Here is a 16,166-nt window from a genome sequence, read left to right on the forward strand (position 1 = left end):
ATAAAAATCAAGTTGACATAAGAAAGAGAGAGACACGATTATATGTCGACAAATAAAAAAAATTTTGAAAGAAAAATATTTCACGTGTCCTTTTTGATACGGGATCTGATAAGATTGACAGAAGAAAAAGCAAATCTCTGGTTAAAATATATACGCAAGATTTTATATAAATGTTATTTTATATATGCAGAAGAAAGAGCAAATCGTATACCAGATCCAACATTTTTTCAAATTATATACACTCTTTCACTTGCGACAAAATTTTACAAATTATAAATTTTTTATTTCAAAAATAAAAGAGAAGATTAGAAAAAGTATAAATTTTTTTTTCTTCTGAATTTTGAATTTCAATAAAATCGAGTTACCTTTTTTCGTTCCAGCTTTTCTCGCACTTTTCTTTGGCCCATTTTACATATATATGTGTACCGCAAGCCGCAAGCCGCAACGCGAGTAACGTCATCATCAGCTACTGCAATCAGCTGTTATCTTGTACCTTCTTGACTGAAATGCATTTCTCCGTCGTTTGTATTTGCGACGACGCATCGGAAATGACATAAACATACTTGGAAATAAGTCAAGCACAGATTGTGTTTATTAACGCGCATGATTAGCTATGGATAACGCTCGCTCGTCGATGGATAACCTCTTCAACATGCTGTCAGGCTTCAGCGCGGGTCACGAGAAAGCTTTGAAACAAGGAATCTACAATGCTGTCGCGCTCTTCCTTCTGTGCCTGGTCTCGGTAGCCGGCTATGGTCTCTACATTATACTAAGCCCCTTCGTCAAACCCCTGATCTGGGCCCTGCTATGCGGTTCCGTTCTATTCCCGTTCAAGTATTCGTTGGCTACGACGGTACAATCCTGGTTCGCCCAAGTAGAAGCATCCCGGTCTCCGCTGATCATCAACGCGAGCCTGCTGCCCGTGCACATATTCGATAATATTTCTGAGAAACTTGGCTCCTTTTTATGGACACGTATCAAATATATCGTCGGGGCAATATTACTGACATTAACACCTATAGGCGTGTATCATTACACTCCTAACATTATGACACGCCTCGCGCGAAGGATGTTTCAAGTGTTCACCACCGTCTCCGGATTCTTTATCCCGACATGCAATATTTTTACGGTATAAATTGCATTAATTTTCTCTCATCTTGTATATGTGGACACTATGTCAACTTGACAGAAATACTTTCCTAAATAATTAATTGGATTTTATATCTTACAGATCTCTACAATACTCATCGGATATCTAACGATACTATATATTTATTGGACGCCATCAAACTCTAGCCATTTTCGTTACATGTCTTTTGTAATATGGTTCATTGTTACCATGTATCTCTCGAGTATGGCGGGCACTTATCGAGTCTTGGTCTTCGCCGCTCTACAAATCCTATGCGCGATCGGATTTATTTACGAAGTATTATCGATTATAGAGAGTCAAGAGCTGAATGGTAGGCACTTGACGTTCTCGGAGGCCGCACGTTTCGCCTTAACGAATAATTTATTACCGAGTCCGCAGGAAGAGGTATCGGCTCTATCGGAGAGCGATAAAACGCGGACGAACGATCGGATTTTAGAGGAAGAGAGTACTTTGGATACGTCGCTTCGTCCCGAAGAAGATGTGACTAGGCCAGCGTCGAGAGTCCTCGGCGCGTCCAAATTCGGCGTAAAGTCAATGTCCTTGGATGCCGATGCTGGTCTGTCCTCTGCGCATAAAGCGCGATCTGCGTGTAATGTACATTCTGTAACGATATTACGTGACCGTTATCTCCTCAGCAAAATAAAGGCTGAATTACGAATGTCTTTAGATATACAAGTTGATGAAGTCGATACTGACAAATATATGTATGGAGCGGTGTACGCGTGCGTTGGTATGCTTCTTTGGAAGCACAGATGGATCTCGTATATCCTGGTGATCCCATTGGTGTATTATATCGTCAAACAGCTGGGTAGTTATTTCGGCTTTTGGAAAACCATACGCAGACGATGTGACTTGACAATACAAGCGGCCAAGTCGTGGTGCCTGGATCGACATCAAGCTCTCATACCTTCCAATATCAGAGGTCTCTATAAAGTAAGCATTATCGTGGACGAGAAACTAAGGAATGTTCTGAAGGAGTCCGTTAACGCGGTAGCGACTGCCTCTGTGATACTCGGACTGATTGTTTTCACCACTTGCGCATCTATTTTCATAACGATACAGGTACAATAAATACTCGTAATCTCATTGATCTGTACGGTTGCTTCTGTACTGTTAGTTCTGTCTATAGGTTTATATGGAAGGTTTACATCTTGTTCAAGTAACGGGTGAAATATTGAATTCCTCCTTGATGAACAACCCTGATATCGACTGGGTCCCAGAGAAATGGGAAGAATCTGTTAATAGTGTTTTAGATAATGCTTACACTTATGGACGAAGCGCTATATCAGAAGGAGTAAGAAATTTACTTTTTTTGCTTTTCTTCTTTGCATATGCTACAGGTTCATGTCTTTTACTTAGATACGAAGTCTCGTGAAAGATCTAGAACCGTCCAAGGCGGAGCAAATGGAGAAGAAAGTCTTGGAGCTTTGGGATCGTCTCTACCAGGCGTGGATGATGTCGAATGTAGATGAAAATTTCTTGGGTCCTACTGTAGACACTGCATCTGCATATTCCGCTTGGGAGAATTTCAAGGAAAGCTTCGGAAAAATGCCCCTCCGTGAGTGATTCTGTATCAAAAAATTTATGAAATTTAGAATGATTCATCATTTTAGATTTTTGACTTATTCTTATTATATGGAATCACTTTTTATATATCATCAGTAATGTGAATCATCTTATATAATACAGCAATGGAATGTTTATATGAAATCTTCTTTTCTCTTCCAGATCTCTTCAATATGACAAGCATACAAAATTTTGCCAAGGAAAATATTGGCATTTTAATGTCAGTACTTGATTCTATTTGGAGCATTGTCAAAGGCAATATGTCTGTGATACTGACAATATTCACAGAGCTATTCTACGTCGTACTCATGAGTGGATCGGCTGTATTTAATTTTGTACTTAGCACGGTATGCACAACATGTTTTATAAAGCTTTGATATAAAAAGAAAAGATATAAGATGTAAGAATTTTGTATTTTAGGTTGTTTTCTTTACGACTCTATTTTACTTACTCAGTTCCAGTGGTAAAACTTACAAACCCATTGAATTGACAACAATGTTCAGTCCCATTAGTTGTCACAGGTAAATTTAAATCTATACTTTTCATTTGTATGTATATGTGCATGTGTGCAAGAACTTTGAATTTTATACAAAAATATTTATCTTTATTTCTAACAAGCACAACACACATAGAAGGGTAAGTTAATCTTCGTATAGTAATTGGAGTTAATATTTATTTAAATAATATGATTATGTATGAAAAGTCAATTATTTTTCGCGCGATAAAAATAGCATGCAAGGTATAATGCTGACTTTCTCCAGATTCGCTATTGCGTTACAAGAAGCGGTAATCGGGGTGTTCGCGGCGACCTTCAAGCTCGCTTCCTTCTTCGGTATGTGGACGTGGTTCATACACAACTTATTCCAAGTGAAGATTGTCTACTTACCATCGGCCCTCGCGACTATGCTGGGTGCAGTTCCTTTCTTAGATGCATACTTTGCCTGCATTCCGGCCACGATAGAACTCTGGTTCACCCGCGGATCGATGCTCGCTATCCCTTTCTTTCTTTTCCATTTTCTTCCGTGTAACATAGTAGTGACGGAATTCTATAAAGAGATTAAAGGGTAAGATCGCTTCATAGTATATAAGTTTCCAATCACATACAATATACAATATTTTTGCATATATATTTTGTTGATTTTAGTGGTGGGCATCCTTATCTGACAGGCCTATCGATAGCAGGTGGAATTTTCTGTTTAGGCGTAGAGGGAGCAATTTTTGGCCCTTTGCTTCTATGTTGCATTATGGTTATCATCAATTTAAGTCGACGTTATCTGCATTCGCCTGAAGAGGAAGTTATACTTCCAGCGTATTCCAGCACACCATGATACGAGTCAAAATAACGGTACGCTTTCGCTCTAACAAATTAATTTACTCTGCTTAATAATGTTGCGAGCTACGGGCTTGAATCCCTAGCTTTTATTAAGAATTATAAGATCCAAAGTTTTATATTAAACATTTTATAAAAGTTACCGTGTACGATGGCTGGACTAAACATGCAATGCACACACGAACATATAAAAACTGAATCCAGACCAATCACTAACAATTATCGACGAATATCAGCGAACATGAAGAGAAGTTAATTATTTAGTATTTTTTATATAAAATATTTCTTTTTTATATAAAATAATTTTTTACAAAGTTTTCGTATATATAGCTTCTCCGCTGATGCTCGTGATTATTTATATTTTCATTTGATTGGTCCAAATTCTGTTCAAATTCATATGTGCTTTATATATGTATTTTTATATGATAAGAGAACTAACAGGAAGAAATCTCAACTTACGCTTATTAGCCTTAGAATTATATCATACACATATATAATAAAAACAAATTATTTTTTTAAATTTAATATAATCATCATTTTCTATTTTTGACGAAATTTGGTTTGAAGCGACATAGATTTTAGTCTTCCATTATCTCTGATTATAAATTTGATACATATTATATATATATATAGATCTGTGGCAATTACACATATATGATAATTTTATTTATGTATTACATTTTATATATTAATGTGTATTATGTATTATGTACTAATGTGTTTTGTTTCTAATATATCGATTACTTTATATGCAAACAAAAAATGTGTTGAAATGTACTGACTTCAAGACTTAACATGTTATTTTTCATGTTAAACGTGTAACCAAAAATATGTGTTTATGGTAATAAATTTTCTCAATGTTTAATGCGTATATTATACGCTAAATTTATAATTTATTGAAATAATCGAAACATAAACCTCGATAGCAGCGCGATGTCCAATTTGATGTCCATGATACTTGGTGGAGCCGTAATCGTGCTTATTATTCTTATCGGATTTGAAATTTATTTACATTACGATACTTACTTTCCGTCAAGAACAGTTTGAAAAAAGTACGATATAATGAAATAAAAGAGTTTATTTACATCATAGTAAAAAGTTTATGTATGCAATATATTTATCGCAAATAATTATAATACATAAAGTAATTCTTTAATCGATATCTCATACGTAATTATATAACAAAAACATAAATATTATGTACAATTAATATAAATTTTCTGTTTCTCTAAAACAGAGTAGTCGTCATCAAAATTGCTACGTGCATTATAAATGTCGGACAATGTAGCGAGTCTTATATTGCTCCGCAACAATTCGATCGTGGTCCCTTCGTGCGCATGGAAAATAATTTCTTTTTTTCTCTCGAACATGTGAAAACCATTTTCAGAAAAACGACCGCGTATATTGCTCATCTCTAGCCACACGAAGAGCGTTATATTGTCTGTCGATAACACAAACTTGAAATCAGGATAATTGGAAAGTTTTCCAGGTAAGGAGTGATTCTCTTCGATTTCCATCTGAAACGAGAGATATCAATCGTTTCTTCGACAGTTGCAACACGTCAAATGTCGATATCAAGATGATTCGCTTACAGTAACATTGGCTACTGGTATATCTGCATTTTTTAGTACATCAGGATATATATAATTGACTGGAGCGATCAAAGATCCAGATTTATCTGTGAGAAATAAAGCGGCTATGCAAGATCTTTTGGCGGATTCCAATGATCCGCAACCTACTTGAACGAGAAATTCGTCTAGCCAGAAAGATGTAATTCTCATGGCTTTATTGGATTCCTGAAAGAATTAATATAGTTATGTGAATATTTACGCATACAGACTGCGTATACACGCGCTGCTTTTTCTCTCTCCATCGATATTCACTATTATAATATCATTGAAAGACTTTGCAAATACGGGTGTCATGGATTTCCAATTATAAACACGAATTTCCACTGTACAATTTGTTAATGTATACAATCGGTCAGATACAATATATATCGACAGTTCATTAGAAATGGACAAGTGTGGTGTAACGATAATAGGTGCAAAGAAATCTTTGGCGTAATAATGAAGCATCTTCCAGCGACCTTCGATATCTGCAAAAATGACGTAAATGGAGAGCTTTCAAACGACATGTATTAAGATTCAAAAAAATTCTCATATGTTTAAATTGCGCTATAGAATATTTCTATATATATAGTTCTAGTTACAAGATTATCATATATAAAATGTCTTCGACTATACCTATCGAAGACCATGAAGGAGCTTGCCAGACGTCGTTGAGCTGCCAGTAGAGAGCCCCCATTGTCATACCTTCGCCTATGGAATTCACCTCGGACTTGGCCTGCCTGTAAGCTTCCGTTTGTATCCTGATGGAAACGGCCTGATTGATCTGACTGAGATAAATGTAACTAGCGAAATCTCGCACGCTATCATTATTTTGCGGTATAACAAAATTGTGTGAGATCAACAGCCGCATGTACTGATTGCCGAACGGTAGATGTTGTCGATGTTTCACAAAATCACTGTCCACGTGAAGATCTTTCGCATTTTCCACAGCGGTCGCTATCGTGTATATCGACGGCCAAGATTGAAATCCGTACTCGGAGCAAAATCTTGTCCGAGGATACTGGGTGATGTCCCATCCATTTCTGATATAATTATAATAATGAACTGAAAAATATACGACAAAAGTGCATTTAATCTTTGGTAAATGTGTTCTATTGGCATATTAAAAAATTAGATATCTCGAAAACAACGCATTTCCGAATCTTTTAACAAAGGAAAAAGAAGCTTATTTTTTGACAAAGACTACAATAGTATCCTATTTATATCTATATATAGGACATTCTGTATATATTACCATCTCCGTAAAGATTCGAATAAGGATTTACTCCGGTATAGTTGTATGTTTCCTCGTACGCCCCGTTGCCAGGACTAGATACGAGGAACGGTCTTACAGGATCTAATCTCTCCACCTCTCTCTTTAACAGATTTACGTAGAGCTTCACATAATCCTCTCTGTAAATTCGAGCGGACCCAGTGCCGTACCAATTTCCATACAGCGCCGCTTCGTTCTCGTTATTACCGGCCCAGAGCACGATGCTTGGATGGTTCTTCAAACGTATCACATTCTGCAGTATCTCTTGCTCAACATTCTTTAAAAAGGAATCGTTCGTGGGATACATGGCGCACGCGAACATGAAATCTTGCCAGAGCATGATCCCGTATTCATCAGCCAAGTCGTAAAACAATTTGGACTCGTAGACACCGCCTCCCCATATCCTCAGCATATTCATATGTGTCTCTTTGGCGGATAATAACAGGTGCCTGATAGTGTCTTCCTTCGAGCCTAGTTCGGGCAAGACGCTGGCTGGGATAAAATTACTGCCTTTAGCGAAGATCGGTACATCATTCACGCGAAAGTAGAAGCTCAATCCTTTTTCTAAAAGTTCCTCCACCAACTCCACCGTTCTAAAGCCCACGCGGATCCGTTTATGCAGTACACCGTTCGCCGTTGTCACAGTGGTAGTCAAATGGTACAAATGTTGTTTGCCATAACCGTTTGGCCACCAGTTTTCAACGGCGTCCTTGCCAGAAAGAAAATGTTATATTATTAAAAATATAAAAGTAATCACATATTAATGATAATCGTGTAGAAGAACTTACTGCAGGCACAGTGAGTGAGATGTTAATATTTATATATTTTTCGCTTGTATCAAGTATGATCTCACTGGTATTACTGATGAGTTCATTTTGCGAAACGTGCAATATCGACGCTACATGACAACTAATTGTTGATAAATTTTCCTTCTTACTCTGTGTTGTTTCGAGAAATATTGTAACAAGGATATTCCAGATGTCCTTCTCTCTGCGTATGTCAGTTGTAACATCGTTGATCAATAGATCATTTACAGAAACCAATTCAACATTTCGCCTACAAACTTATAGCTTACATTATATTGATGAAAAATATAAACGAGAAGTTTATTGTAAGATGGATGATTTCTAATTACCAAATGCCAACCGAGGGAAAAGCTGGTCCCCAGTCCCATGAGAAACTAGCTTGCATTTTACGAATATGATTTACATGACATTGTCCATTATATTCCTTAGGTACGCATACTGGTGGTACGATGTAATTTTTTCTTTGTTCATCATATAAATCTTCAGCTACTTTGACAGCCGAACGAAATGCGACTTGCAGCAGATTCTGATCTTCCTGTATATCACATATATAAAAACAAAATTTACAAGGAATTTTCAAGGAATATATTTTATGCTGTTTGGTTGACACATTTCTCTTACCTTGATATAATCTGTCACATCAAAAATATATCTCAAAAACATATTTGAAGTCTGTCCAATCATATGACCATTCAAGGAGATATTGGAAAATGTATCAATTCCATAAAAAATCAAGACTATCTTGCGAGCTTTTAGAAAATCACTGTTTACTAGAAAAGTTATTAGATTATATATATATTTATATATGAGAGAGAATTCTATACTCATTTTAATTTATTTACCGTTAAAATTTTTGGTGTAAACAACAGATTGATTTCCGACCCAACGATTATTGACATCGTTCCTTCCAAATAGATTATTCTCTATTATGTTATTCCTATATAAATCTGTATAAATTCCCCCAGGAACAGTTGCGCTAAAGTTAATGTCTATAGAAAAGAATAATTATAGAGTATCTACAGATAAAAATATAAAAAAAAAAGAAAGAACATCATGTAACTTTTATGAAAAATCAAGTCCAAGTCTCTCTTACTATTATTGCATCCACGAAAGAGTTCCTTTTTATCTAGAAAAAAAAAATATATATATATATATATATATATATTTCTTGTAGTAATTTAAATCATCTATGAGGACGTATATATGTATTCTTTGTACTAATTATATACATACAAACGTGATTTTTATCACATATATGATATATTCAGAAGTTTGTCAAAAAGAAATGGCATACCTATTTTTGAGAAAGGATAAGAATATTTGATAATACGTACGACAGATATTAATGGTCCCTCTCCATGCGCCATTTAGGGTTATAAATTGACAATGTATATTTATTAAAAAGGAAATCCATAATATCAAAATGAAGAATTTCATTTTAGCAGGTGTGATACAGATATATTGAAGTACGAGATAATTACTTGAAACCAAAAATTGAAAGTAATTCAGTAAGAAGTTTATTTATTATTTTTCGCATTTCATATGCCAAGCTCCGATAAATATAAGGATAAAAACGAGTAGCGATTTCTTATTTAAGGAGAACTTTGTTATTATATATCCACCGGCATAGACCACTCCACTTTTCTTATCAGAGTTTATCACCTTAGATTAGGCCAAAGTTTATCAATCCATAACCTTGATATTGAGAGAAAATGATAATATTATCCCTTTGCATATGATAGCTGATATAGATACATTTTTAAGTGATAAAAACTCTATCTATCAAAGAAAAATCACAAGTCCCAATACCTCTTCGAGTTGCAGGAGTGAGGGTGTTTTGAGTGTCAAGCTTTCTTTATAAAAGGTTAATGAAAATTCTTGAAAATTTGAATATTTTAATGCTATTTATAAACAATAAATTTTATTAGTATAAAAATATCATATAATAATTTACATTTCAGTGCATTAAGATAATTTTACAGAAATTAATGCATATATATCGAGCTTATACATAGAGCCTTTTGAAAAGTGCTCTGGAATTTACAAAGTATCATTCGAAAAACTTTACAAATCACTTAAACAAGTCCATACATATTGCAAAATAAAGTTTTATTCGTATGTGAGTGGAATGTATTTCTATATATATTTGGTCACATAATGGTCACATAATATTCACTATATCCTTTCGACTTTCTGTAATTTTTGATACTGATAGAAATTAGTAGAATATTTATGCAATATAATCGTTAATGCAATATATTGCCAAAACAAAATAAGAGATCTCCTCTATCTCTATCTCCTAATAATTTTTATTGTTATTAAAAACATAAACAGAAAAAAATTGAATGTTTATGATATTTAGATAGAATTAGATGTTTGATAGAATTTAAAATAAACTTATAAAAAAAATGATTGACAACTGCATCGAGATAAATTTATAAAATTCCACAACTTGCAATTTTAGTTTTAATACCAGTTTCTGATGAATTTAAAGTAAGTTATTTTTCAATTAAAAGGCACTAATTATGTCAGATTTATGAATGAAAAAGATGGGCTTTTCATGAATTAAACTTTATTACTTTTGGGAATAAACAGATAACAAAATCGTATTCTTAAATTAATTTCAAGACTTTACTTAGGCAAAATTTTGTTTTGAAAAGTTCATAATCTGAAAAATTTGTAATGTTGAAAGTTACTTTCTTCGACACTTTTTCATTAAGAGACAATTTTTAGAACTTAGGTGTTCAAAGAATCATTAAAATTATTCGAGTTACGAGACATTCTGTATTATATGATATTCTGTAACACGGAATGTTCAACAAATGCAAGAAACATGCATATCGATTGCTTAATGCTATGCAATAGCTTAATTCATGATATGCCATAAAGCTTTCTTCAAGTGAAATAGAAAATAATTATACGTTTGAAAGAAAATTCTCGTATAACGACCAATATAAATATTCCCTTTCTATTACAATATATCATTTCCCTTGTTATACAGTTTCCTTTTTCTATTAATATTTGTTTTTGTTTTGTTATCAGAGGGAAACTGGCCCAAAAAAGCTATCTCGGAATCTTTCTGTTCATCGATTATTCGCTTAGAAATGTGAAAGGATGAAGTAGGTACAGTATCAATATCTTGAGATCCTGAAGAAAAAGAAAATAAATCTAATACAAACGGCAATTTAACTGAAATAAACTAATGAAAAACCTTTTAAAAACTCTTTTAAATAAATATAAAGACAAGAAAAAGAAATGCATTATTTATGTGTATGTCAACAATATATTTAAAAAATAAAGAAAATTCGGAGCCTTCAAACAAGCTCATCAAATTTTCAATTTGTAATGTGATTTATAGGTTCTCTGCATAAACTTGTATAAAGGCAGATGTTTAGTTTTATATATATATATATATATATATACCAAAGAAAGTTAGCAATTGAAATTTGTTTACTGTACAATTAAAAAAATTATCTAATGCATCACGATAAGATAAATATTTATCAGAAACCAGAAACACACACATCATCAAACAATAGATTATGTAACATTGAACGTACCATGCGAATGCTTTTTTTTATCATGCTTACTGATACATTGCTGAACATGTTCTTCATATTCCACCCCGTTACTAGTTTTGTATTTACTGCATATATTACATTTTAATATAATCGCGTCATTATCGTCCTCTTCATTATTTATCTCAAATTGTTCGCAATCAGCGGCATGATTCTGTATCTCGCTATGCGGAAACACCTTATTACATATAGGACAACTTACATTATTTGTCGAAATAATTACATTATTAGATTGATTGCTATTCTGTACATCCAACTCCTATAGATTGTAAAAAATTAATATTATTAAAAATTCAGAGAGAGAGAGAGAGAGAAAGAAAGGAAATAACATAATTTAACTTACTGGATTTGTTTCAAATAACTTGTCCTCATCATCAGACATTAGTTGATGCTCCCAGCTATTTCCATTCTTTATCCTACTTAATTCTTCCTCTTTCTTTTGTTGTTGGCAAAGTTTTTGTCTTTTTTCCTTTTTCCGTTCCCCATCGCTCTCATTTTCTTTTGCCGTTGCCTCCGTTTCTCTATCCGTCTTCGTATTACGAAGCGACACTTGTTTCTCATGTAATCTAGATAGTATCACTGTCGGTATTGGTAATGGTCGCATCTCTACGTTCTTTTTTATTGCAAGCTCTTCCTCATCGCTATTCCAGTCTTCCATCAATTTCTGATGGATTTCTGTGTCTGTCAATGTATTCTTTTCCTTTTTTGTCGGTTCGATAATTTTATTCCTATTAGATTGCCGCGTCTTAGATGGTGTCGACGTAGCAGTTCTCTTTCTGTGTCTCGATAGACCTAAACGTGCTTTAGGATTGGGTGGTACTATTCTTCTCGGATATGTATTTAATTCTGTCGGTACACTTTCATTTTTTTCATTGGTTTTCTTAGAGCATACAGATTTAATATACTCTTTGTCGAAATCTGTATCGCTATTGTCATCATTGGTGGAGTTTTCTTGACGCGCGATCACGCTCGATGTTGCTTTTTCACGATTGTCATTATGCGTGTGTTGATTCGCGGCACGCTGTGTATTATTCGATTTACTGTCAGATTGTACTCTCTTCTTCTTACCACGAGTGGAATCGTACCACTTGTCTTCTTCGTCCTCGGTGGAACTTTCTCTATTCAGGCTAGCGATGAGGGAGCTCGCTTTACGTTTACTAGCTCGCTCGTGACTATCTCTGTATGTACATTCTGTTTTGATCTGTTCAGTCTTAGGTTCTGTTAATGGGTTTTTATCCAAACTACCGTTAGCAATGCCGACCTACAGAAACAAGGATTAGAATCAGAATAAAAGTAAATAGAATTGAATGAAGTAAACAACTATGTTTTCTTTTTTACATAAATATAATTTATTCAAAAATGTTTCGCAGTTTACAGCATTTAATAACTGTGTTCTTGTAAACGCTTATATCTGTATACATATCTGTATATAAAAGCAATATTTTATAATATTAATAAAAAATATCAAATGTCTTTCTTATAATTCATTCGACAACAAAAGGCTACAAACTGGCTTGTATAAATTATTTTGTGTACATACTATTATAAAGTTAAAATATAATGATATTAGCAAGTAATACATGGAAGTTAGTTTACGCACAGTATTAATAAATCGAAATGTAATAGATGCACCTTTTGGACATAACACATATTGTAACAATATATTGTACAGTCTCAAAAAGAGAGATATATAAAATAATGTCACAGATTTCTCATAAAAGATAAGAACCAAAAAAAAATTATTTCCAAATAAAATTTTTATAAATTAACGCATTCTGGTATAAACTAAAATAATTTGACTTTATCGATAACTCCAAAGTGTTTAAATTGACGAGCTTATCAGTAATGCTTAAAGGAGTTTTCTCAAGTCATACGTGGACGATTTCTTTCAGACATATCGAAATAGCATATATAATAAAAAGTGAATATACTTTTAATATTCTTCAAATGAGTACAAAATCTTATATCTAAGAAAAAAATTGCACCGCAAAATAACAAAATAAAATTCAAATATTGGCAAAATCTTCTAACATCGAATTGGCATATAAATGGTCTCTTTCGTGTTAAAAAACTGCATATATACGCATATTATGAAAAGAAAAAAGATCTTATGCTCATTAACGATATGAGCGATATGAGAGGGATTGTAGGGTACCCACCTGAATGGGTGAACCCCATTGAAATATCGAATTAGCAGGGAGCCAACTGTACCACAAGTCTGCTATTTCCTTCAAATGCTGGCACATAAATCGTATTGCTTGATCGCGCTGCTCGGATGTGTGCGTTTCTTTGCAGTACCTGAATGGTATACGTTTCCCAGTCGAGGACCGATTTGGTTGTTGCAAAGGCACGTCGTTTTCGTTGATACAGACATCGAGCGGGTTCAGTCGCCATCTTTCCATCCGTTGAACAAACTCGCTCTGCATATCCTGCATCGTTTTTTTGTCCACCGCGTTCTGGCCCTCTCGTGAAATATTTGTTGATTTTGACGAGAGGAAATGATTTGTACCGTGAGTAGAATTGGTGCTCTCTAACTGTTTTTCGAATATTTCATCACTATCCGAGCTCGTGCGCCTGTACATAGGGTTTCGTACTTCGAAAAGGGACGGAGATCCCGGATTGTTGATGTAGTGAGCAGTCTTATGCTCGTGCACTATTGGAGATGTGCGATTCAATCTATAAGAGTATGATGGATATTTAGATACCTCTGTACACTCCTGTAAAGCCATTTCTTGCGATGCATTCGCGTCAGACGCAATTTCCAAGAGATGTTGATTATTAGCACACCCCTAAAATATTTTTAACCAAACAATATATCTCGCTTCTTTTTTAATTTTTTAGATTCAATATATACATAATGATCAAACTTCGAATTTGTAATAATAATTATATATGGAATATTTTATTTATTTCACAAGATATAATTTATATAATAATGATAATTACACACCTTGTGCGTATCTTTATTATTGGCAACCTTTGATGTGTCTTGAGACTCATTGATAAATCCAAGTAATCGTTTCATATGTTTATATGTAAATTGTGGATCGTATATTCCGATATCTAAAGAAAAATCGATAATTATTAATTGTGCTTGTAGCAAGTTTTTTTTTTGGAGATTAAATTTCACAATAGTATAAAAAATACATATATATATATATATATATATATATTAATAATCATTGGTTAAAGACAATTGCATTCTAATATGCTACACACACATTCAGTAATATTTGGCAAAATCAATGATTTAAAAATTAAGACGATTGATCCTTTTCTATATTACTACATTGACATTTCGCATCGTTTCGCCACAAACGAATCCAATTACCCGTAAGCTCGCGCTTCATCTCTTCCTCCTCGATCTTCCTCGCGGTTAACCTCTTGTTTTTTTCCCGTTCCATGTTATCCGATATAAAGGGCGAGTGGGAATATGTGGAAATCGTGCAAAATAATCTTCCGCTTCCTACAGATGCACAGTATCAGAGTGTCATGTGCCACGCGTGAAATATTTGCTCCAACACAACGTAAATAAAGATCTCTACGTCGCAATCATGCTTGATTGCTTCTCCCTCCAATCTCCAGTTTCCTCTCCTTAGATCGCCTTGTCTCGCAATGTCGCGAGATGATACCAGATTAGATATATAATATGTCTTTCGAATATTTGTTCACATTAGTTGTCTTCGCGCGGACAAGACGCCGACGAGCTACGGTTCCATGTCTATCAATAGGTTTGTTCTTTTTAGCTGAACTTTTTGCAGATTTCTCGTTTTTGCTTCCCTTCCCTTTTTTCGAACTTTTATATATATATATATATATATCTATCTCATTCTAATAAAAAAACGAAGTTATGGTTAATTTTCACCTGCGTACGTATACATATAAAAAAAAATTGATATTAATAAAAATTGTCAGAAAATACAAACTTCTTGAAGGAGACCTTGGACCTTGGACCTTGAACGATTCTTAGCGCCTCTGATCACAGAAGTGGCGAACTAAATGTGGACCACGTGACGTGCAATGGACTGTCGCGTCAAATTTAAGTTATTAAAATGCGCGTGCGCGTCTGTATACAGGATGTCCGATCAATTTTGTTACTTCTTGAGCACACTTTGAGACGCGTAAAAGTTTTTAAAATGAAAATGCCAAGATCATAATGGTTTTTACATGCAGATTATATTATTTAAAATTTGCACGCTTTAAGCACGACAAAAATTTGCAAAATCTATGAGATGAGGACTGACAATGAGAGATATAAAATAAAGATCCTTTTTTCGTTTATAAATGCGAAATAAAATGCAACAAGGTATTTAAGAATAAAATGGACAAGGAACAAAGAATATATAAAAATAATCTCCTATTCATAGCAAACGATATATATTCTGATACGTAGATGTTGAATAGATATCTTTCTTACATTTTTGTTTTCTTATTAAGTTTATGTTTATCTTTTATTATATATCTTATCTTATTATTACATGTATTCATAATCTTTTACTTTATATATATATTACTTTTATTTTTCTCTCTCACATGTGTCTTACTTCGATATCTTATCATTTGTATAGTTTTACTGACCATAAAAGCTAGCGCTCCAACTTACTGCTATATATTACTTATATACACAGTGTACGACTCTTTTAAAGATTATGTACCTATAAAATATTCAACGAAGATTGTGATACTCCAGCTGAAGAACGTTACGAGCATTTTGTGGAGGATTTATGTATAAGAACCTGTTCTTTGTAAATGCATTCTACGCTATACTTTCTGTATTTAAAAAAGAATTTATAATAAGATTATATATATATATATTGTATTATGTAATATATTATGTTATATATATATAATGT

General features: G+C 33.7%; 3 protein-coding genes across 6 annotated transcripts; 1 reads left to right on the forward strand and 2 right to left on the reverse strand.

The window, feature by feature from the left end:
* Nucleotides 1-438: 438 nt before the first annotated feature.
* LOC138933433 (transmembrane protein 245) lies at nt 439-4,812 on the forward strand. 3 transcript variants are annotated; one of them, XM_070296137.1, is made up of 10 exons: nt 439-1,129; nt 1,232-1,739; nt 1,818-2,212; nt 2,280-2,444; nt 2,510-2,708; nt 2,879-3,063; nt 3,137-3,237; nt 3,335-3,352; nt 3,478-3,780; nt 3,861-4,811. In XM_070296137.1, the coding sequence occupies exons 1-10, from the start codon at nt 614-616 to the stop codon at nt 4,042-4,044; spliced, it is 2,574 nt and encodes an 857-aa protein (XP_070152238.1). In that variant the 5' UTR covers nt 439-613; the 3' UTR covers nt 4,045-4,811. The 3 variants fall into 3 exon arrangements, with proteins under 3 accessions (XP_070152238.1, XP_070152235.1, XP_070152237.1); XM_070296134.1 differs by having other exon boundaries at nt 1,232-2,212; nt 3,861-4,812; XM_070296136.1 differs by lacking the exon at nt 3,335-3,352 and having other exon boundaries at nt 1,232-2,212.
* A 343-nt stretch (nt 4,813-5,155) lies between these two features.
* Nucleotides 5,156-9,707, reverse strand: Beta-man (beta-mannosidase). Of its 2 annotated transcripts, XM_070296209.1 has the most exons (12): nt 9,545-9,707; nt 9,070-9,430; nt 8,829-8,861; nt 8,578-8,724; nt 8,357-8,505; nt 8,065-8,270; nt 7,718-7,985; nt 6,912-7,638; nt 6,293-6,721; nt 5,930-6,144; nt 5,639-5,842; nt 5,156-5,563 (listed from the first exon to the last, which is right to left on the reverse strand). In XM_070296209.1, exons 2-12 carry the CDS (start codon nt 9,170-9,172, stop codon nt 5,243-5,245), a joined length of 2,802 nt encoding a protein of 933 aa, XP_070152310.1. In that variant the 5' UTR covers nt 9,173-9,430; nt 9,545-9,707; the 3' UTR covers nt 5,156-5,242. The 2 variants fall into 2 exon arrangements, with proteins under 2 accessions (XP_070152310.1, XP_070152309.1); XM_070296208.1 differs by having other exon boundaries at nt 9,070-9,707.
* A 58-nt stretch (nt 9,708-9,765) lies between these two features.
* Nucleotides 9,766-15,453, reverse strand: LOC138933479 (inner centromere protein A-like). Its single transcript, XM_070296210.1, has 7 exons — nt 15,240-15,453; nt 14,645-15,144; nt 14,264-14,376; nt 13,473-14,102; nt 11,657-12,574; nt 11,296-11,572; nt 9,766-10,882 (listed from the first exon to the last, which is right to left on the reverse strand). Exons 2-7 carry the CDS (start codon nt 14,715-14,717, stop codon nt 10,707-10,709), a joined length of 2,187 nt encoding a protein of 728 aa, XP_070152311.1. The 5' UTR covers nt 14,718-15,144; nt 15,240-15,453; the 3' UTR covers nt 9,766-10,706.
* Between the last annotated feature and the right edge of the window lie 713 nt (nt 15,454-16,166).

The sequence above is a fragment of the Polyergus mexicanus genome, unplaced genomic scaffold (assembly GCF_030449975.1).
Source record: "Polyergus mexicanus isolate NDT 795.1 unplaced genomic scaffold, iyPolMexi1.0 SCAF_5, whole genome shotgun sequence".
Classification (NCBI taxonomy): Eukaryota; Metazoa; Arthropoda; class Insecta; order Hymenoptera; family Formicidae; genus Polyergus; species Polyergus mexicanus.

What these genes read in the sequence shown, in the direction of transcription:
- LOC138933433 (XM_070296134.1), top strand. Translation starts at nt 614, where the DNA reads ATGGATAACGCTCGCTCGTCGATGGATAACCTCTTCAACATGCTGTCA. An exon ending in CGACATGCAATATTTTTACG is followed by an intron (nt 1,130 to 1,231) that starts GTATAAATTGCA and finishes TATATCTTACAG; the next exon opens with ATCTCTACAATACTCATCGG. An exon ending in TTCTATAAAGAGATTAAAGG is followed by an intron (nt 3,781 to 3,860) that starts GTAAGATCGCTT and finishes TGTTGATTTTAG; the next exon opens with TGGTGGGCATCCTTATCTGA.
- Beta-man (XM_070296209.1), bottom strand. Translation starts at nt 9,172, where the DNA reads ATGAAATTCTTCATTTTGATATTATGGATTTCCTTTTTAATAAATATA. An exon ending in TTTCCCTCGGTTGGCATTTG is followed by an intron (nt 7,986 to 8,064) that starts GTAATTAGAAAT and finishes ATAAGTTTGTAG; the next exon opens with GCGAAATGTTGAATTGGTTT. An exon ending in TTCGAATCTTTACGGAGATG is followed by an intron (nt 6,722 to 6,911) that starts GTAATATATACA and finishes TATATTTTTCAG; the next exon opens with TTCATTATTATAATTATATC.
- LOC138933479 (XM_070296210.1), bottom strand. Translation starts at nt 14,717, where the DNA reads ATGGAACGGGAAAAAAACAAGAGGTTAACCGCGAGGAAGATCGAGGAG. An exon ending in GATGAAGCGCGAGCTTACGG is followed by an intron (nt 14,377 to 14,644) that starts GTAATTGGATTC and finishes ATTTTTCTTTAG; the next exon opens with ATATCGGAATATACGATCCA. An exon ending in AATGGGGTTCACCCATTCAG is followed by an intron (nt 12,575 to 13,472) that starts GTGGGTACCCTA and finishes TTGTTTCTGTAG; the next exon opens with GTCGGCATTGCTAACGGTAG.